At 56.7% G+C, this 21549-nt stretch overlaps 1 protein-coding gene across 4 annotated transcripts; it reads left to right on the plus strand.

Annotated features, from left to right (window-relative positions):
- The first annotated feature begins 453 nt into the window (after positions 1-453).
- On the plus strand, positions 454-20709 carry IRX2 (iroquois homeobox 2). 4 transcript variants are annotated; one of them, XM_021076829.2, is made up of 5 exons: positions 454-836; positions 2165-2570; positions 2814-3527; positions 4326-4400; positions 17410-20709. In XM_021076829.2, the coding sequence occupies exons 1-4, from the start codon at positions 588-590 to the stop codon at positions 4376-4378; spliced, it is 1422 nt and encodes a 473-aa protein (XP_020932488.2). In that variant the 5' UTR covers positions 454-587; the 3' UTR covers positions 4379-4400; positions 17410-20709. The 4 variants fall into 4 exon arrangements, with proteins under 4 accessions (XP_020932488.2, XP_084857889.1, XP_020932487.2 ...); XM_085001763.1 differs by lacking the exon at positions 17410-20709 and adding an exon at positions 12222-12361; XM_021076828.2 differs by lacking the exon at positions 17410-20709 and adding an exon at positions 5072-5581 and having other exon boundaries at positions 455-836.
- The last annotated feature ends 840 nt before the right edge of the window (positions 20710-21549 follow it).

Below are 21549 nucleotides of genomic sequence, written 5' to 3' on the forward strand. Positions count from 1 at the left end.
CGCGCGAGTGGGAGGGGTGCGCACCGCTCGGCCAGGCCGGGCTGCGGGGCCGCGGGCCGCGGGCTAGGGCTGCGCGAGAGGCGACTGCGCCACAAAAGCCTGTGCGTCGCTCCCGCCTCCCGCTCCCTCCCTCCCTGCCTCCCGCCTCCTGCTCCCCGCCCGCCCCTCCTCCGGCCGCGACCGGGCGGCGGGTGCGGGCGGAGCGGGCGGAGCAGGGGAGGGGGCGGGCACCCGAATATGCAGATGAGCGCGTGACGGACAGCTCCGCGTTCCAATGTCCCTCGGAAACTCGAGCGCTCCTTCCTCAACTCCTCACTCCCGACTCCAGACTACCCCAAACCCCGACCGCCGGCCTGGCGCGCGGCTGCGCCCACCGGCTCCGCGCTGCCGCCGCCGCCGCCGCCGCCGCCGCAGCCCCGCCGCTCCCCCGGCCCGCGGGCCGCCCGGGCTAGTGCGCGGGCCGGCCAGTCTCGGCCCGCGGTCCCCGCGCCCGCCGCCGCGCCGCGCCCCGGCCGGGCGTGGATGGAGGGCGCCGCGCGCCCTGCCCGCTGCTCGGCGTGACGCGGGCCCCGCGCCCCGCGCCCACCATGTCCTACCCGCAGGGCTACCTGTACCAGGCGCCCGGCTCGCTGGCGCTCTACTCGTGCCCGGCGTACGGCGCTTCGGCACTGGCGGCGCCGCGCAGCGAGGAGCTGGCGCGCTCGGCGTCGGGCTCGGCGTTCAGCCCTTACCCGGGCTCCGCGGCCTTCACCGCGCAGGCGGCCACGGGCTTCGGGAGCCCGCTGCAGTACTCGGCCGACGCCGCCGCCGCCGCCGCCGGCTTCCCGTCCTACATGGTAACCGCGCGCGGGAGAGCGGGCTGGGAGGCGGAAGATCCCGATCGTGGCGCGGGCGGAGCGGGGCCGGGCAGAGGCGAGCGGGGCCGCGGGGAACGAGCCGTGGGCGGTGGCTCTGGAGCCGCCGCGCCGCTGGCGGGACGAGAGGCCGGGGCGAGGGGCAGGGCGGCTGGCCGGAGACGATCTCGAGCGCGCCGCGCTGCTTCCCCTGGGCTCCCGGGGTCGTTTTCCTCCGGAGCCTGTGAAGTGCGGCTCCGCTGGGGTCGGGATGGGATCTGCGCTAGGTTGTCCTTTCTCGCGCCGAAGCCGGGCGAGGCGTCCACAGCGGCCGGGGCTGGGTTCTCTGGGAGAAGCGCGCGAGGGTCGGGGCCACTGGGGCTTCCGGGGCGATGGCAGGGCGTTTAGCATTCGCTTGCGGGGCTCGGGGTCGCCAGGCTGGGGAAGGGAGGGGAGCATCGGGCGGCGGCCCCGGGGCCCGGCCTGGTCGGGCCAGGTCTCAGACTTAATCTGTCCCACAGGCCGCGCTTTCGAAAAACGTGTCGGAGGCCATATGGCCCGCAAGTGCCGCCTCGGTGCCCCGCGCACCGAGAGCAGGTCCCACATCCCCGACCCGGGGTGGGCCCGCGCTCTTTGGCTTCTGCGGCTGGGCCCGGCCCGGGTGGTAGCAAAGCGCGTTTTACACCTTGGAGGCCGTTTCGGGGGGGTTGTGGCCACCTCCCGCCCTCGGCTGAATTCCAGGGCAGCGACGGAGTAGCGGGGGCCCGGGCAAAGGCTGTAAAAGTCTGGAATTTAAACGTTACAGGCTGAATTAAAATGCTAATTACCGCGTATTTGAAGAATTCGAAACGGTGACTGGCTTCTGAGTTGCAAATTGGATTTGCCGAGCTTTAGAGCGGTGAATAGCGGAGCGGGGGCTCCGGGGTGGTTTTTTAACCGTAGAAGGGCGGGGAAGGGGGGCCGGGGGAGGCTGCAGCACTTGGAAGGGCTGGAGAAATTTAGATATCAAGAAGCTACCTGTGGGCCTGTGCGTGCGTCTGTATTCGCGTCGGGCTGTACCCCGAGGCTCAGAGGCGTTTGGGGGAAAATACGCCATCACCGGAAAGTGAAATCGTTCGAAAATTCGAGGGTAAAACTGCAGCGCTGTTCGTGATCAACAGCTGGCCTGAAAAGACCTGCTGTGTCCTTTTGCTCTGTTGCTGAGGGAAGCACAGCTCCAGCGCGGGGGACACCGTGGGAAAGGCGGCCGCGGGCGGGCGGAGGGGTCGCCTTCGCGCTGATGCCTGTCACGTCCCCCGGCAACCCGCTCACCAGGCTCCTGTCGGTTGCAGGGCGCGCCGTACGACGCACACACCACCGGGATGTCTGGCGCCATCAGCTACCACCCTTACGGCAGCGCGGCCTACCCGTACCAGCTCAACGACCCAGCCTACCGCAAGAACGCCACGCGGGACGCCACGGCCACGCTCAAGGCCTGGCTCAACGAGCACCGCAAGAACCCCTACCCCACCAAGGGCGAGAAGATCATGCTGGCCATCATCACCAAGATGACCCTCACGCAGGTGTCCACCTGGTTCGCCAACGCGCGCCGGCGCCTCAAGAAGGAGAACAAGATGACGTGGGCCCCCAGGAACAAAAGCGAGGACGAGGACGAGGACGAGGGCGACGCGGCCAGGGGCAAGGAGGAGAGTCCCCACAAGGCGCAGGAGGGCACCGAGACGTCGGCGGAGGACGAAGGTGAGCGGCGCGCAGGCGGGCCGAGGGCGCGGGAGCGTTCTTCCCAGGCGGGCCGCGGCGCGGGAGGGCGCGGGGGCGGGGGACGCGGCCTGCCGGCCGACCCTTCAGATCTGGGCCTGGAGTCCAGGGGCTCCCGGGAGAGCCCTTCCCCCTGGGACGCCGCTGGGGTGGGGTCAGGGCGAGGGAGCCGGGGGGAGGGGGCAGAGGGGCCCGGCTGCCACAGACGTGCCCGCGCCCCTGCAGGGATCAGTCTGCACGTCGACTCGCTCACGGATCACTCGTGCTCCGCCGAGTCGGACGGGGAGAAGCTGCCGTGCCGCGCCGGGGACCCCCTGTGCGAGTCGGGCTCCGAGTGCAAGGATAAGTACGACGACCTGGAGGACGACGAGGACGACGACGACGAGGGCGAGCGGGACCTGGCGCCGCCCAAGCCCGTGACCTCGTCGCCGCTCACCGGCGTGGAGGCGCCGCTGCTGAGCCCCCCGCCCGAAGCCGCGCCCCGCGGCGGCGGCGGCGGCAAGACGCCCCTGGGCAGCCGGACGTCGCCGGGCGCGCCGCAGCCCGCCAGCAAGCCCAAGCTGTGGTCTCTGGCCGAGATCGCCACGTCGGACCTCAAGCAGCCGAGCCTGGGCCCGGGCTGCGCGCCGCCGGGGCTGCCCGCGGCCGCCGCGCCCGCCTCGTCCGGGGCGCCGCCGGGCGGCTCGCCCTACCCCGCGTCGCCGCTGCTCGGCCGCCATCTCTACTACACGTCGCCCTTCTACGGCAACTACACAAACTACGGGAACTTGAACGCCGCGCTGCAGGGCCAGGGCCTCCTGCGCTACAACTCGGCGGCCGGGGCCCCCGGAGAGGCGCTGCACGCCGCGCCCAAGGCCGCCAGCGACGCGGGCAAGGCGGGCGCGCACCCGCTGGAGGCGCACTACCGGCCCCCGGGCGGCGGCTACGAGCCCAAGAAAGGTAGGCGGCCGGCGGCCCGCGGGGCCCCTGGGGGGGGCGAGCCGGTGGGCCCCTGGGGGGGGAGCGCTCCCGGGGCGCCGGGGAAGAGGCCGGGGCCCCGGTAGGCCCGGCTGGGAGAAGCCCTGTCCCTGGAAGGGGGGCGATCCCCGAGCGAGTGAGGATGGCCGCCCTGGGGACTCCGAGGCGGGAGACGCGAGGGGGTCGGGCAGGCAGAAAGCGCGTGGGGGTGGGGCGACCCCTGCCTTTCCGCGGGCCTCGCCCGTATTGTTGACTTGCCATTTGATGTATTGTCACTGCCGTTATTAGCATGATCGCGACTGTTTTCGTTTTGGCAAACCCGCCTCGCCACTAGATGCAAATGACGGCTTTTCTCCCTGCGGACTGAGCCTAAGCCTCGCGCTTTCTGTGGCTAATAGAGCTTGGCGGCACCTCCTCCCCTGCCTTGGGCTGGAAGGAAGCAAAACGTCGCGGTTCCTCCCCGAGGCCTTAGGTTTTCACGTCTTCAAGACGGAACACAGGGCCCATTTTCTTCCTCTCCTTCTCTTTCTGTCCCTCTGACGCCCCTAGGTCAGGGGGGAGCCTGTAAGACCTGGAACAGCAGGTCAAGGGGGAGGAGGACCCAGGACCAAAGGGTGTCTCTCAGACAGTGGAGGTGGAGACAGGTCCCCCAAACTGCTTGCGGGGTGCCAGGGGCAAGGTCACAGCGTGGGGGTGCGGGCTGGTAGCTGTGCGGCTTTCTGGGAGACAGATGGCTAGCTCTGGGGTCAGGTTCTGACTAACTGCCCCCTCCCCCGACAGATGCCAGTGAGGGCTGCACCATGGTTGGTGGGGGCGTCCAGCCCTACCTATAGAAGGGCCGCATGCAGAATGCAAGTAAGTGGGCTCCCTGGGGTCCCCCCTCTTGGGGAGCTCCTGGACCAATTGCTCTGGAAACGTGCTTAATGTCTATTTCTTGCTTCTTGTCACGGGGTCTGGGGACGGGGCATTGCAGTCTTCCCTGGTTTTTATCTCTTAAGAGGAGAGCGGCCCGGGCTTAGAGAGCCTCTCTTTTTCACTCAAGATCTGCTTTAAAGAATCACTCCTTTAACTGGAATGTATTTATTGCACCCCTGCAGTTGTTTTCTCTTTGGAAAAATAGATGATTAACTTCGTGTTTGTATGCAATTTAACCCCCCCTTTTTAAAACTACACGAGACACTTAGTAGACCCTTGCTTTGGTGAGCTTGAGCTCCCGAAACTTGGGGGAGCAAAGCCCTTTATGGATGATGTTGCAGAGCCAGCCTGGGGAGACACAGAAGCACTGGCCTTTGATCAGGTCACCCCTGTGCCCACATGGGCTAAGCAGGACCAGGCAGTTTGCCTGGCTGACAGCACGATTTCAAAAAAAATAAAAAATTGTACTTTACACGTAGGCAAAACTATTGCTCACAGCTCTTGAGGATGTGGAAGGGGCGAACGCATTTCAGGCGGACTCTGTATAATGAGATGGTGTTGCTGGGGGACTGGAGGATTTGGGATGACTTGGTTTTTTCCTTGGTCCACAGGTAGGTGTCACAATTGCTTTGGAAAAAAAAAAGTCAGCAGGCCATTCTTTCTTCCCAAGTTCGTACTTATACAGATATAAAAAAATCAGTCTCAATCCAGACCGCAGCTTGTGCCCAAGTAAAAGAAGGATCCACAGGGCACTGCCAACCCACAGACTCTATGGGAACAGACTTTTGTTGGACATACGTGAATTTGTTGGCATAGAATAGCTTCCCCGATGTATGTGTGACTTTTGAAAACAATCTTTTTTCTCAGGATATCTTGAATTGATCACTTCATTGCCACGGTATATATTCTATAGGTGTGATAGGACTTACTGTAAAATTTATTTGTAAAAGATGTACACAGTAGAAATAAAATGTGATTATAGAACTTGAGTACTTAAGAAGTGGAGACAAATTTGATATTTATTTTTATAATGATATAAAGCTTCTAGTAATTTATGCAAGTTGTATTGCAATGGAATCTAAACTTTTTTGTAAATAAATTCTGCCTGGTTTTTATTTGAACATCGCTGGTTATACAATCTTTGTTGGTTGTTTAACAACAATTCTTTACTAATTTATATCTTAAATTGTAAATAAAAGCAAACTAGTCTACAACAACGTGGTGTTTGGGGCTCTTTGTCCTGGAAGAGTGACTTGGGCAGGGAGCCTGGCAGATAGTCACCCCTCCCCCCAGGTGTCTGACCTCAGGGTTTTTAATGAAACTGTAAAATTATCTCTCCCTTCTCCTGCTTATACAGAAAGGCAGATGGAAGAGAAGTGTACGCAGTGGGGAGATACATGATTTTAGATTATTCATAAGCACATAGGTTGTAAAAAAAAAATCCCCATTTTGTGTTCTGAATATGCAAACAGCTTATTTGGGTGGGTACACTTTAAAAGCCTGGCAAAATAAAATGATGCAGAAATGACGAGTTGGGATGTTGGGATCCATTTTGCATTTATTCTGGTCCAGGCTTACTGAGCCTCCTCGGTGACTTAGGCAACGGTGGTAACGTGGATATTAATAGTTACCCCCGCCATAAATTATTGAGGAAAACAATTGCTCGTTGTAACCTTGAATTATCCAAATTGGTGTAGATTATTCAGATTTATTGAACGACTCCTAATGCTCCTTTTCATAGAACTCACATTAAACACAAGGCAAAAATCTGGGAGGAGAGATTTATTTTCCTTTCAATGGCCCTTTTACCCTTACCCCGGGGGAAAGAAAAGTTTAAAGAACCTTAGACTATTGCCTTGCTATTGTGTTACTCACTATCTAATTATAGGACAAGCCTAGAATTTGTAGTCAGGGAACATATTCCCTTTGATTAGTATCATAAAAGCAGCAAAACTGTCACTTTAATTTTCAGCAGAATTATATGGATATCCATATAATATAATTTCAGAAAAGAAATGAACAATCATTTATTTCCTCTCCGAAGATAAATTGAGTGAATATAACTTACGGTTATAAAACAAGAATAATAGCTTCTTAGATTGCCCTTTAATCAATCATACACTTATTTTTCAAGAGGTTCATCTATTTTATTCCATGATTAATAATGTTGCAGCCTGAGAGCATTATTGGATCCCAGCGGGGGGCGTCCCGGATGCTTTTAGCTGCTTTGGAATGGTCAGTTGGGGTTCATTATGGGCTGATATTGAACAATTTATAAAATCTTGTCTAAACATCTGCCAGCTCCGATAGGCCGATGTGTCTGAGGATGGGAAATTGCTGGACCAGTTGATATTGACAAACGGATCTCTCTCCAGTGGCTTTTTGTGCTGTAGAAATTAGTGGCCTCTTGCTGGGGTCTTGTTAGAAGGGGTATTTGAAAGTAATCTCAGATACTTGAGGCGAAGCCAGGGGGCTGTGAACTGGTCACAGAGCCGCGCCCGTGGGGAGGAGCCATGTGGTCTGACTGCAGGGGCAGGGCCTGACCAAGGTTCCCATTTTCTGTTCCTTCTCGGGCATTTTGTTGGCTTTGAGTAGACAGGCACTTGGAGGTGAGCAGGAAGCGAATCTCTGGGGTAGAGAACTATTTTTCTCTCCTCGGGCCTCCCCTCGTGAGAGATCTGGCCTTGTTTGCATCCCAGCTATCTCTTGGCGAAGGGGGGATTTCTCACGTGGGCAGCCTGGCTACTCAGTGGCAGCACGTCTGGAAGAACACAAATTCCAGTCCGGGGACATCATAAAAGTGAGCCCGGTGCTCCTCTGCTTGTTTTGTCTTAGATGAAACCTCTGTAGAAGGTCCGTGAAGATAATGATTTTCCCTCCAGATAGCTTGTCACACTGCACTACTAAGGCATGAAGTAGTTGGCTTTCATTAATATTAGCCACATTTCCAAGATCAGCAGGGAATACAAAGCACATGGCAGCAATGGCTCTGTTCTGTGGACTATTATCATTTGAGTATTTTGAAGACTTCAGTGAAATGCATGAAAGTTAACAATATTTAACAAATGAAGCACCGACAGGTCCTGCCACGCAATGGAGACACACACTGACAGCAGTCCATCTCAGGAAAACGTGGCGAGTGGAAACCCCAAGTAAAAATTGATCTCCTTGCATATGTTCAGAAATTGAAGCCTGGACAAAAGCTGCTCCCTTTGGAACAGAAGATTGTTTTACCTGGCCATCCGATCCCTTCCCTGCACACATGCACACGCACACACACACACACATTCCCCAGGCCTCCTCAGGGACAACGTGCACCTTTCAGTTGGTGAAAACTCAAAGCAGCTCAGGAGATTAGCCCCGCTAACGAATCCTCTTTGATGTTTATATGTCCAACAAATTATGAGAGATTTCCATAACTTACCCACCCTGCCTCCTGACCTGAATTTCCTTCTGGAAAACTTGATTTTTAAATGCGCACTAAGCACATAAAACCTGCAGGTGTTTAGAGGAATCTTTTTAAGGATGCGCAGAGTGAGTTAGGATTTCTCCACACAGATCAGTAGGAAGGAGGGGAGAGGAAGAAATGAGACAGAGGGACGGAGACAGAGGAAGCGACCCTCCTTGGGGAAGGAGGCTCCTGTATCTGATTTGTGTTCATTTATTTTGCTTTACCGTAAAAGCTAGCTAATCAAACCGTACGTCTCGGCCCATTTAAACTTAGGCAGATGTTGGCGGAGGTGGGGGAGAGGGAAGCGCGGCGGCGAGGGCAGGGCGCTGGGGACGCGGGCCTGGCCTCCTCCCCTCCGCCCGCAGGGAGCCCGCGCGGCCCGGCCAGCCGGCCCCTGCCCCGCGCGGCCCCGGGCGCATTAGCGCCGATTTATCGGAATTCGCGCTTTCATCTCAGGTGGGCCCCGGGGGCCGGGCGCTGCCGAGAGCAGGGGGAGCGTTTGCCCGGCGGCCGCTGCCTCCCGCGCCCATCAAATGTCAACATTTGTTCCCAATAAAAGAGTTATTGTTTCTGCAAAGCTGCCGAGCAACTGGCTTTGAAACTTGAAAAGAACTTCATCCACCTTTGTCTGCGCGGGGCGGGGGCGGGGAAGGGGAAGGGGCTCCGCGCAGCCCGCACCCCGGCCGCAGCCGCGGAGCTGGTCCAGGGGGCGCGGGAGCGGCGGGTGCCCGCGAGGCAGTCCTCCCGCGCCTGTTTACCCGGCACCTGCAGACCTGGCCCGCGCGAACCGCCACGGGAAAAGGCAGACGACGCAGCCGCCCTCCACTGCCCGAGTGCCTTTTAGGGTCACTGCAAATCGCATTTAAATATTATCCAAGAGGCTAAGAGTCAAGTCCATCTTTTGTTTCTTAACGTGACAGAATAAATGTGCCCCAAACTTTCTCCGCTAGAGTCAAAGTACACAGACATCAGTTTGGGGGGAAAAAAAATTCAAAGCAATCTATCTGTTTAGTTGGAGGCATCCCTTTTCAAATGTAAATAAGACGCTGGCTTATTAGAGCGTTCCCCCAAGTAAACAGTCTACAATGATTACCCTTTACTTCCACTTAGCTTTTCTTTACTTCCCCGGTGCATTGACAATCCCAAGGGAAGCGTTCATTTTAGCCCCCAATTAAGGATGCAAATAGACTCATGAAGTATGTGTTGTTTTACACGGCTTTTTACAAAAATAGCGTTTTAAACCTTTAACCAAATGTGTTAACCCAAGAGGCAGTCATGGGAACAACACGCAACAGTCTGTGATGTGTGGATATTGTGATCGCCATCATTTGAATTTCGACAAATCGCAAAGGGGACATGTCCCTTTGATGTATTTGCAAACCTTTATGTAAGTGACAAATCCCTACCGATATTTTAAAGGCTTATTATAAGGAGAAGTAATCTATGACAATATAATTTTCCACTTGCTGGAAATTACTTTCTATTGGCCATAATGAAAGCACACGCCAGCTCTCTTATTTGCTTGGGCTGGAATGCTAGGAAACTGGTGTTTGATGCAGTGCCCTTGGACCTCAGGAGATGGTAGGGGCTTCTTCCCCAGCTTTAGGGAGCACATACCCCCAAGTGCACGCTCCCCCTTGCTGGTTCACCTGCAGCTCCTGCAGACAAAGGCGCCTCCGCCCTCCAAGCAGAGAATGGGCTTGTACATCCTCTCCCGAGGGCAGTGTTCTCCCTCTTTCTAAGAAAGATAAAAATGGAAGATAGGAAGGAAGGCTCTTCTGCTAATATCATGCAAATGGAATGAGTTATGAAATCTGCTGTCTGTTCTTTTGCAACCCCAGGTAAAAGGAAAGAGGAAGAATGATTTTTGTTTGTTTGTTTAAGAGTGGCCCCAAGACAATACGGAAAAGACTTTTGAAAAATGTGTCCCAGTGTTACTTTGTTCTGGATGAAACAGAAAACAAATGAAATCTAAGATTCTTAAAGAAGCAACTGTGAGGTTTGGGGCTGCCTCCCAGCGGGGGAAGTCGCTGGATCTTCAGAGGCTGTGCCCAGAGAGAAGAAACGAGATAACGCTGCACAGTGCTCACATTTTTTGTGGGGGAGATAAATTGACAATTGATTGTGTGTAAGTCCTGATCAATTATTAATCATTAGTGTCAACAACAGGGTTATAATTACCTTGGGTTATTTTAAAGAATATTTTTTTTTCATTTCTCTGATCGGGTAATTAGTTAATGCCCTTGAGTAATGATTCAAAAGGGAGCTGATGGGACCAGGCCCCTCCTGCTGGTGACCTTTAGGGAAAACTCACATTCTCCCTCTCCTTGTCAGAAATCCCCTCCCTGCCTCCAGTCTGCTAGCAGGCACCTTTCCCCCCTCTGCTATAAATAATGATTCCAGAGGAAAAGGGGAAAATGACAAACAAATAGAGCCCAGCTGGAATTAATAAGGCTGATCAAACGCAGCGTGCGGGGCCTGTGCGTGCCCCGCTGGACTCAGGCCCACAAAGGTGCGGGCAGGTCTTGCCGCCAAGGTATAGGGAAAGGGCAGCGGGAACATTTTAACCCTGACGTCGCCTAACGGGGGAAAACCCTTGTTTTCTGGCCGGACTAATACCAGCAGAGCCAGCTGCCTCGGCCTGGGGACGGGAAGGATACGTCGCGTTCGCCCGGCACGGGTTTAGGTCCCCCGCGCACCCGGCTCCCGCACCCATCTTTTGCCAAGGCGGGCGGCGGCGGGGGGCGGGGGGGGGCGCGTTCTCGGCTCCGAAGAAAAGTTGGGAGGTTGGGAGGTGCGTTAGCAGGTCAGATGGGGACACGTGGCCCAGGAAGACTGGAGAGGCCAATGGATGCCCTGGCGAACTCAGCTGGGAGAGGCAGCGTCAGCCCCGGCCCGCTCCGCGGCGCGGGGAGCGTGGACGCCGGCGGCCCTGCTCGTGGCCGTGCTCTCCACGGGGGCTCGCGGACGAAGTTCATCACCCAGGGTCTGTTCCTAGCCCAGGCGTGGCCCTTGAGGAACTGCTGCAAACGTTTCTTCGGGGAACTGTCTTTTCTTCACAGTCTCCAGCCGTCCGGGGCTCTCCTGCCTGAGCACGTCCTTCCGCTGGCACCCCCAGACCCGCCGTCCTCCAGCGCGGTGTCGCCACCTGTGCAATGCTCGTGGGTCACCTCGAGGCCCTCAAAGGCAGCGACCGGGACGGAAGCGGGAGAGCAGAGCAGCGGCAGATCAAGGGAGCACGCAGAGCGCGGGACCTAAGGCCGGGCGCGGAGCCCTTGGCCCGGGCGCCGGGACGTGCGGGGGGCGGGGAGGGGGGGCGCGGAGGAGAGGGCAGAGCTGCAGCTCCGAATCTCCCTGCGGGGCAGATCGCCCCTCGTCCCCGCCCCGACGGCCTGGGAGGCCTGGGTCCAGCCTCGGGCTGAAGTTGTCCCGCCACTTTCGGGCTCCCATCCCCTCGGGGAGAGGGCTCTGGCCCTTCGTAGCCTCCTTAGGGAGGCAGCAGCCAGCAGCCTGGGCCATCCACCAGCCTGCAGGGACGCGCGACGTCCGCCTGCTCCCAGGGGAGGCCCCATTCCGGGCTCCCCCGACGGCTCCCGGTAGCCCCCATCCTGGCCCTGCTCCCGCCTCCCTCGGCTCCAGGCCCCTGAGCAGGCTTTACTTACCCCCACCCCAGTTCCCACTCTGGATCCCCCACCCAAGGCCCTACTCCTCCTGGCAGGTCTCCCCTCCTCCTGGCCTCTCTCCTCGCTCCCTCGTCCCCGGCCCTGCCCTTCAGCCTGGCCGGGAGGCCGCCGGCCTGGAGCGCGCGGGGAAGGGGCGCCGGGCCACACTGCAGCCTCCGCAAACCGAAAGGGCCGCCTCCGAGTGTCGGTCGAGCGGGGATCCGTCAGGCGCCCTCCGAACGCCGGGGAGGGAGGAGCCGCCGCCAGCCCCGCGTCCGCCTCCTTTGCTCGCTTTTTTTGCGGGGCTTTCCTGCACGCACACGACACCCGCGCAGCGCTGGGCAGCAGAGCCGGGGATGGTTTAAGCCAAGCCGCGGAGACACTCGCCCCGCGCTGGCGGCCGCCCTCGGGGCGCGCGTCCGGATCCTCCAGCCAGGAGGGGAACCGGGCGGGGACCTCGCGCGCCCCCGGCCGCCCCCCAGGACCCGCGCAGAGCCTGACTGCGCCACCGGCCTCGAGGGGCCGCACCGTCAGGAAGGAACTGGACACAAGGGGCCCGGGGCCGAGGGCGCTCGAGGGAGCCGCTGGCGACGGGGCCGGGCTCCCGGCCAGCAAGTAGCCTGAGACACCTCCTCTTCTCCTTTTTAGGGAATTTACCAGGCGAAGTGAGGGGTTTACGGGCGGACCAAGCAAATTTAGTAACCTCTCCCCGCCCAGCGCTTCTCTTCAAGAACCTACTGGAGGACTGCCTGGAGGAGGCAAGGAGCCCACGTGGACGCGCGAAGTTCGTGGCTTGGCTTGGATGGCGGCGCCAGCGAGCGCGCCAGGTCGCCCGGATTCTGTCCAGCTACAGCCCCTCAGGATAATCCTCAGGATCAAGGGTGGGGGGGTCCTTGAACCCAGCCTCGCCCCAACTCTTCATTTCTGGGGCTCGTGGCTGCCAGACCTGATTGTGGTCCTCCTGTGGGGGTGGCCACTGGCTGCTTAGACCTGGACGTTCGGAGCCGGTAGCCCAGGTGCAGGACCATAGAAGCAGTGTCCCCAGGCTCCAGCAGGATGTGGGGGGGGGGCCTGTGGGGAGCGTGGGGGCAGTCGGGGGTTGGATGGAGAGGAGGTGTGCTTTGTAACCTTGGGAGCCAGGACCTGTTGTTAACCTGGGGAGTCCTGCCCCAGCCCGGACCCCTTGGGCCCCATCCTTCCTGCTATCGGACTCCCAGGGGTGCTTCAACCCTGGAGAGCAAGACAACCCTCCAGCCCTCCAGCCCTCCAGCCCTTCGGCCCTGCAGCCCTGCAGCCCTGCAGCCCTGCAGCCCTCCAGCCCTCCAGCCCTGCAGCCCTTCGGCCCTGCAGCCCTGCAGCCCTGCAGCTACAGGGAGCACACGAGGCGGGGCCTGCATATTCCTGCCTGGAGCAGATCCGTTTCAGGCCTTAGTTTATTTAAATAGGAGGCTGAGGCCTGTTCCAGGTTTATTCTTTCTGGCCTTCAAGCAGTGGATAAACAGTTTGTTTTAAAAATGATTAGTGATACTCCCTTTCCTCAGATAATAGTCCGTTAAGTGGTAATGGGCCCGGATATAAACAAGAGTTACCGCGAAGGGGGCTGCTGTCTCCAGGAGGGCCTGTCTGGGGCGGGGGGGGGGGGGGGGGTCGGCAGGGGTGAGCCCAGGCCCTGATGAGAAACACAGTGGCTTCCGGCCTCCGTGGGGCTGGACCTTTGGTGAAGGGAGGTAGGAGGTAAAGCTGTGCTTTTAAAGAAGGTGAAGCCAACTTGCCAGGAGGCCACACGGGACTTAGGCTGCGTACCGTGGCTCGAGTTAGAGCTTCAGGAGAAGCCAACAACCTGCACCGCCCCCTTCCTCATGCCTTCACTGCAAAGGGAGCAAGCAGAGGGCTTAGCCCGAAGGTGGGCTGCAGGCTGCAGGAGTGGGGCCCCGGGGTCTCCCCGCCAGGCACACTCTTGCCTGTTACCTAGAGGCCAGGAAAAGCCACAGGCAGCAAACCTCTCACTCGGGAAAGGGGCCAAGGGGGTTCCTGCCTCTTAGGGTTCGGAGGCCTGGGGAGCCGGGTTGTTCTCAGGGCTCTTTCACAGGAGCGCCAGCAGCCTGGCAGGGTGCTGGAGGCAGCCATAGGCCATTCCGGCTTCACCTGCGGCGTGTCCCCCTTGAGGTGACGGAGAGTAAGCTCTGAATGCCCTCCTGGGCAGGGCCCCAGCCCTGGCTCTGGACAGCGGTCCTGCAGAAGGGGCAGCGCGGGCACATTGGAGGCTGAATCACTGGGCAGAGAACCTCAGACAACAAGGTGAGGCGGGCAGATGCCCTCCATGACCTTGGGAGGGGCACTGCCCTGCAGATGAGGCTGAGGTGGCTCTTTGAGGGCCCCAGTGGCCTCCTACCCGAGGCTCTGCAGGAGGCTCCCTTCTTGGGTTAGGCTGGCCAGTGTCGCAGACCTCGTCCCAGCCCACAGCCCACAGCCCAGTGGGAGCCACTCAGGGGCTTGGCCGAGGGGACACGCGAGGTCCATGCAGTGTCTGAATTTACCCAGCATTTGTAAGTCAAGCTTATGAAGCTCTCTGTGCAATCGTAAGTCTTAGCTTTCTACCTGGGAAAGTGCACCTTCAGCTGTGACAAAATCACGAAATACATGCAAAGCATGATTTGCATGGAGGCCAATCAGCATATCAAAGAGGACTGGATTTAAGAATCACCACGCATGTCTGGTGTTTTGTCCTCAGAGGGTGGCAATGCTCCGACTTGTAATAAGATAAAGACCACGTAATTCACGGAGTTCCCATCGTGGCGCAGTGGTTAACGAATCCGACTAGGAACCATGAGGTTGCGGGTTCGATCCCTGGCCTTGCTCAGTGGGTTGAGGATCTGGCATTGCCATGAGCTGTGGTGTAGGTCACAGACGTGGCTCAGATCCCGCGTTGCTGTGGCTGTGGTGTCGGCCGGTGGCTACAGCTCCGATTTGACCCTTAGCCTGGGAACCTCCATATGCCGCGGGAGTGGCCCAAGAAAATGGCAAAAAGACAGAAAAAAAGGAAAAAAAAGACCACGTAATTCATATATGACATATTTATTCAATTTTTGTTGTCTTCTTTTCAGCAAGATCACTCCTTACCTTACAGTAACCGCGATTTTCACTGTCTCTTTTCCGCTGATAATAATGATTCAAACACTAAAAAAGGAGTTGTATTCAAAGTGTACGCCACATACGTTCTTTTTTTCTTGGACTATGTACTTGCACCAGAAAGCGTGAACGAGATGCCCCAAAACAAGAGTAACCGACTTGTTTTTTTATTTTCCCAAATATCATTTTTCTTCTAAAATACTTCCAAGGTAGCTATGAAAATTTTAAGGCAAAATACATGTTACAATGTATAAATATAAAAAAAATTAAATACAAACTTTTTTTTTAAAAAAAAAAGCATCACTGTTTTAATTTTAAAAATGTCATTTCTGACAGGGGAGGACGCGCAGAATCCCAGGAGGGGAGGAGGCCTGGCAAGGCCACTGGGTCTGACGCCAGGCGCTCCTGGCCCCCCAGGCCCAGTGCGGGGATGCTGGTACCCATCCTTGCTGACCCTCCTCCGCCCTTAGTACAGGAGGCACATCGGCCCCTAGACGGCTGTGAGAAGATCAAATGCCTATGGGTGCCTGGGCCACTGGGGCAAGACCGGGAGCGTGGTCTCTAGGGACCAGGGACGGACGCCAGTGGATGTTGGCGGGTGGGGGTGGGGTGGGGAGGGGCAGCGTGGAGGAGGCGTGAGGCTCGGGTGCAGAGGGCAAGGGTGGCCCTTTGACCCTGGAGGGCGACGGTTCTGGCCTGGGTGCAGCCCCGCCTCCCCAAGGAGCCTCTCTTGGCCAGTTTGCAACAGGCCCTTTGCAAGGCAGCCTCAAGGTAGCTGGAGGCTCAGCGCCGTGCTGTGCTGACACGCGGGAGGCTGGGCCCTGCCCTCGCAGTGTGCTGCTCACATCAGACAGGCCATCACATGTTAGCAATGTGCAACTTGCGTGTTTGACTTTTTTTTTTTTTGCTTTTTAGGGCTGTACCGGCGGCATATGGAGGGTCCCAGGCTAGGGGTCAAATCAGAGCTGCAGCTGCCAGCCTACACCACAGCCACAGCAACACAAGATCCAAGCTGCTTCTGCGACCTACACCACAGCTCACGGCAATGATGGATCCTTAACCCACTGAGCGAGACCAGGGATTGAACCCGCATCCTCATGGATCCTAGTCAGGTTCGTTCCCACTGAGCCGCAATGGGAACGTCTGACGTTTTAAATAGACTCTATAGTTTAGCACAGTTATAGGGTCAAGGAAGATTGCACAGCGAGTGCAGAGTTCTCATGGCCGTCTGTCTGTCCTCACCCCCTCCCTCCCCCAATCTTAACACCTTGCTTTAGTGGGGTGCATTTGATGTAACTGATGGTAGAAAGCAGGTGAACCCTGTTTTTAAACCGAGAGACCCCAACAATCCTTTTCAGCAAAGGACTGCTGTCCGAGCCCCATCTCACCGCCGTGCGCATCTTCCCAAGTCACACACGCTTCCCAGCTGCTGTTTGACCTCAGTGTGGCTTTGTGGACAATTGCCCTTGTTCAGGGCTTTTTTGTTCCACATGAAGTGACATCGTGGCTTAAACCAGTGGCCCTTAAGCCAGGATGGCTTTGGGGTCACCTGGAGAGAGAGTCGGGGTCCGTGGGCTTGGCGTGGCTCCAGGCGAAGGAGCGAGGAGAGGAAACAGGTAGTAAGATGCCCGCAGTGGACCATCCGGCAGCGTGTTCCTGGGGTGGAGCCCAGCGGGATGAAGCCGGGGTCTCTGCCGTGCTGGCGCCTTTCCACCAGGACGACGGGGGATGTGAGGGCCCACAGGCTCTTGAAAGAGCCAGACGTTTCCAGAGACCACTGAGGTCCCGCAAATGGAGCTGACCTGAGAGCGTGGGCACAATGGCGTGGTGGCCGCCACGGGCTGTCAGAAAGCCCTCTGGTTTCCGTCGGAGGCCGAGACGGGTCTACCTGTTATGGGTTGTGATCCCCAGGGTGGGACAGGGCTCAGCCTGGCTCAGCTGTGGGCACACGGACCAGCCTTCACCACACTCAGCAGGAAGGAGGGAGGGGTGCTCCCCCCGGCCCTGACCTCTTGACTTACAAGGCTGTGTGTCCCAGCTTCGGCCAGCACGGACGGCCAGGAACCAAGGGGCAGAGAGCCCGGCTGCATTCGCCTGGATCTGAAACCAGCGCCGTAAATACCCGTGGACTCAAGTGTTTGCAGGCAGCAGAGGAGGAAGAAGACCATGACGGAACCCGGAGCGACAGGCTTGGTCGGAGGCTCTCCCTGAGGTCTGGGACCCCTGCGAGCGTCGTCACCCGCCCACACCGCTTTCAGGTTGCTTCCTGTTGGATGGCTGGGCTCCTGGCAATGGACTTGGGTGCCTTTCAAGTATTTACTGTTCAGTTCAACAGGAGTTAAAAGCAGGAGATGTAACTTGTCTTATTTTTTTTTTTTTTTTGAAGTTTTGGAAATTTTCAATTATTTCTCAATGGATTTCACTGCCTGGTTGAACAATCCCGATGTGGAATCCACTGGCCCATTAAAACCCAACAAGAACCCTAGGGGACATGGGTCTCTTAGGAGATGCCCAAGGTGTTAGAGGATGTCGGTCACTGTGAATCCTTGTTTGCCTTTTTTTGGGGGGTCACACCCGTGGTGTATGGAAGTTCCCAGGCCAGGGATTGGATCCACGTCACAACAGCAATGCCAGGTCCTTAAGACACTGTGCCACAGTGGGAACTCCTGGATGTCTGTAATTATTTATTTCTTTTTTCTGTTTTTAGGGGCAGGATTGCAGCACATGGAAGATTCTGGACCAGGGGTTGAACTGGAGCTACAGCTGCCGGGCTACACCACCGCCACAGCCAAACGAGGTTCGAGTTGCATCTGTAACCCACACCACTGCTCATGGCAACCAGATCCTTAACCCACTGAGCAAGGCCAGGGATTGAATCCGCATCCTCATGGATACTAGTTGGGTTCTTAACCCTCCGAGCCACAGTGGGAACTCCCTGAGTGTCTGTATTTAGAACACCCTGAGTTTTGGTCTTTGGTCCGTGGTCTTTGTCCGCAGGCACAGAGCAGAGCAACCTGCAGCCAGCACCGGGCCCCGTCCATTCTTGTTCACAGTGGAAAGACATGGGGTTTGTTCAAAGAGGACGTGACTCTCGAGCAGTAATTTAGGTTCTAAGCAGAGGGAATGTAAACGGGAAGGGAAACGAGATGCACTAAGCCATGGACTCAAAAGATACTGAGCTTTTTGCGTTTGACTGTTTCGATGGGAAGGCCCCTGAGAGCGGACAAGTGATGCCTGCAGTGGGTCTCCTGCCGCCTTTCCCTGCCTCCCCATCCTCCTCTTGGGCGTCCTCGTAGCCGTCACTCCTCCGGCTCCCCTGCACCCTCCAAACACTGTGATCCTGCCTCCAAGCCCTCCCGCCCTGAGCCTTGCTGCACAGCCTCCGCCATACCACAGACGTACAGCCGCCCGATCAAGGGCCTCGGGGGACCACCTGTCTGCAGAATGAGACCCAAGACTCTCAGCATCCCTGGCGGGACCCGGTCCTGCCCCCCCCGCCCCGCACAGTCCCCCATGTTCTCCCTACTTGCTCAGGTTTGAAAACACGTCCCTGTGCTGGGGAACTGTGTGGACTGTTGGCTGCAGCGGGTTTGTGTGGACGGTGAAGGGCAGAAGGCAGTGTGGAGAGTCAGGTGCAAAATCCTGTGCAGACAGGTATGGGAGGGGGGACTCAAAGCCGAGCTCTCTGACAGGGTCTGCTTCGCGACCTCTGGCCTTGTTTGGGTCCTCTCCCCAGGACGCTGCCTCAACGGCTCTTTGGTGCAATTTGTTAGATGCAGGTGATTAGCATCTATTTTAAATACGTGTCCTTATGGCACACCTGTGAAACCGTCCATGTGCTGGTGAAACGTGTGCGGGGCGAGAAGCCGAGAGGGCGCAGCAGAGGTGGAAGGGCCGATGGGGCCCGATTCCCGTCCAGCCACCTGCTGGCGGCTCCTTGCAGGTGACGGCTCGCCATCTCAAGCGCCTCAGCCCCCGGTCACCCAGGAAGTGAGCAAACACGTTTTCTCACCTGAGACACCTTCTAGTAAAATCTTCCGTGAGATGCATTGGGTTCCTGTTAAGGAAAAATGCCAAGGGGACTGTAGTGGGTAAAACACGTTCGTTTATTCACTGAAGTTCACGGGCTTTTAACGGCCAAGGAAGAAGCAAGGCCTTTTAGCAGGTACATCAATTAAGTTAACAACTCTGCATGTAAATATATTATATATGTTCTCGCCAGAAAATGAAAACTGCAGGGACTGGCATGTGTGTGAGCGCGTGTGTGTGTGTGAGTGTGTGCACGCGGGTGTGCATGTGTCTGTCTGCACAGGGACCCGCCTGCACCCCCACAGAATGGCCTGAATTGCCGGCCCTTTTCCCAGCTCACAGGCTTCAACACTCCGCCGTTTTGATGCGTGGGCGACGCAAAGATGAAAAAGAAAGCTGTGAAATCCAAAGTTGTTTTTATTCGCGTCATTAATTGTGGTGGATGGCCTCGAAGGAAGCTAACTGTGTAAGCGCATTTGGAAACTTGCCTCTCAGCCTCGTATTTTATTGACAGAATTAGTGGCTATTAATTTGCTCCGGAGCTCGGCCAGGTTGGGCACGTGCACTGCTTGGTCTCAGAGGAGGTTTCATTTGGGGTGATGGGGGTGGCGGTATGGTTCTCCCTCGGGGGGTGCGGGGAGGGGGGCAGAGATTTACTGGCACCACTGTGGGCCGCTCCATCCTCACCTCTGGGATTTGGTGACCCAAAATAGATCCACTAATCTAAAAACACACACGTTTCATGGCTAATGTCTAAACCTCAGGACCTTTTTTTTTTTGTTGTTGTTAAAGACTGCACCTATGGCACATGGAAGCTCCTGGGCTAGGAGTTGAATCAGGACCACAGCCATATCTGAGCCGCATCTGTGACCTACACGGCAGCTTGCAGCAACACTGGATCCTTAACCCCCTGGGTGAGGCCAGGGATCCAACTTGCATCCTCACAGACCCCACGTCAGGTTCTTAACCTGCTGAGCCACAACGTAACTCCCAGCTTCAGGTGATTCTAGTGCGCTTGGTGAAATGAAGAGGTTTCACACACCACAGGCCATTTCTGCTGCCCCTGGAACCATGAAATATAGTGGAAGACATTTAAAAATACCTTTGCTGGCTCGTGGGAAGGTGCTGGCAGAGTTTAGTAGGCTTCCTGTGAAAGTCCTTTACTGGGAAAGCTGACAGGTGTTTCACTTGTATGAGAAAAACCATCTATTGTCCAAAGCGCTCTGAATCCCTAAGACGCCACTGACAGACCACGATTCAGGCCGAGCAGTATCGTTCACAATTTCTATTCATAATTCCTCATAAGCACTCACCAGTGGCTAAAAAGAGCTTGGATTTTATAAGTGAGAAACATGCAAGCCACATCTGGGTGAGAAGGAGGCGGAAGAGTCCCCAGTGGGTCTCTGTCCCTTCGTGTTACCGGCCTGGCCGTTCTTGAATGATTTTCATTTCAGAGTCTTACTTTAATCTCTCTTGTGAAGGCCGTTCCGTGGATGTGAATCTAGAATAAACAAAACTTCCCGTTTCTTTTCACCCCCAACCTAACTTCATCCAAACATGGAGTTAATGAGACAAGGGTAAGGGTTTTGCCTTCAGATGAGCTTACGAGAGAGTCCATCTTCAGGGCAGCCCTGGCTCCCACCCAGCTCTCAACTCAGAGGTGGGGGAGGCCCACAGGCCCTCCTGGATACTACAGAGTGGCTGTGGCCCTCCAACCCTGTGGGGAGGGCTCTGGCTGGGGCCCAGCAGCTCCTCGCCTGCCATGAAGCCGAGCTCAGACCACGGGTGCCGTGGTGCCAGCCCAGAGCCCGAGCCTGCATCCCCAGCCTGACACCTGCTGTGTGGCCTTGGCCTTGCCCACGTTCGCATGTTCCTTAATTCAGTTCACATAACTGCGCTGTCCCTGTGTGCCATGGGCTGGCTTTGGTGATTTAGCCCGTAGGTACTTTCCTTCTTATTAATAAACAAAAATTGGCAAGGAGGGACCCACTCAATTTCTTCTGGGGCTAAGAGTTTATAATCCCAAGAGTCTCTCGGTTGACATGTAACCGTTTCAGAGTCAGTAAGAGCTCCTTAAACAAAGGAAGTTCCGAGGGATGTTTGCGGATAACACCTATGTTCCATCAAGTTGTCTAAACCCCCTTGGACCAAAGCTCAAGTCAGAGGTTCAGTTACACGAGGGCTCAGTCAGTGGTGGTGGTTAGAAGCCTCACTGGGAATCTAGCCAAATGTGTCCCAAAGACATGCTTCTTGTGGCTCCAGGGACCGAGGTGTCTCATGCTACATAGGAACAACTTCGTGGACCATGGCTTGTGGCCATGGGTCTCTGGTGATGCCTCCTGGAAGATGCAAAGAGGTCGAAGCAATTCAGGTTTATTGTCAGGTTGTGGGTTCTACCCAACAGCAGGCCCAGCTTTTCTTCAAAGAAATAGAAGAGAAAGTATCAGTGGGAAGGACGTTGTTTCAGTTGTGTGTGTGTGTGTGTGTGTGTGTGTGTGTGTGTGTGTGTGTGTGTTTAATAAAATATATTGCGTTCCGAGGATTGTGGTCCACAGTCTGAAAGCCACTGGGAGAGTCTGTGAGTAAGCAGTGATTCATGCTTCTCTGATGGATGAGCAGGGTTCAATTGTGTTCCACTTGGGACCATTCATGTCTACAGGCTTGGTGCAGCCCCATTGCGCTCGGGTCTGTGGCGCTGCATGGGCTGCAGGGCCAGCGAACCTGGGCAGCACTGAGCCAGGCTTCTGTTACTCTCTGTGTATCGTGGGGCAGCCCAGCCTGATACCCCACCACCCACACCCCACTCTGGGCCCCATCT

Source organism: Sus scrofa, chromosome 16, assembly GCF_054392235.1.
Source record: "Sus scrofa isolate SSC_HxYL_T2T_F1_AM1 chromosome 16, Sscrofa_HxYL_maternal_Yorkshire_Landrace_v2.0, whole genome shotgun sequence".
NCBI lineage: Eukaryota > Metazoa > Chordata > Mammalia > Artiodactyla > Suidae > Sus > Sus scrofa.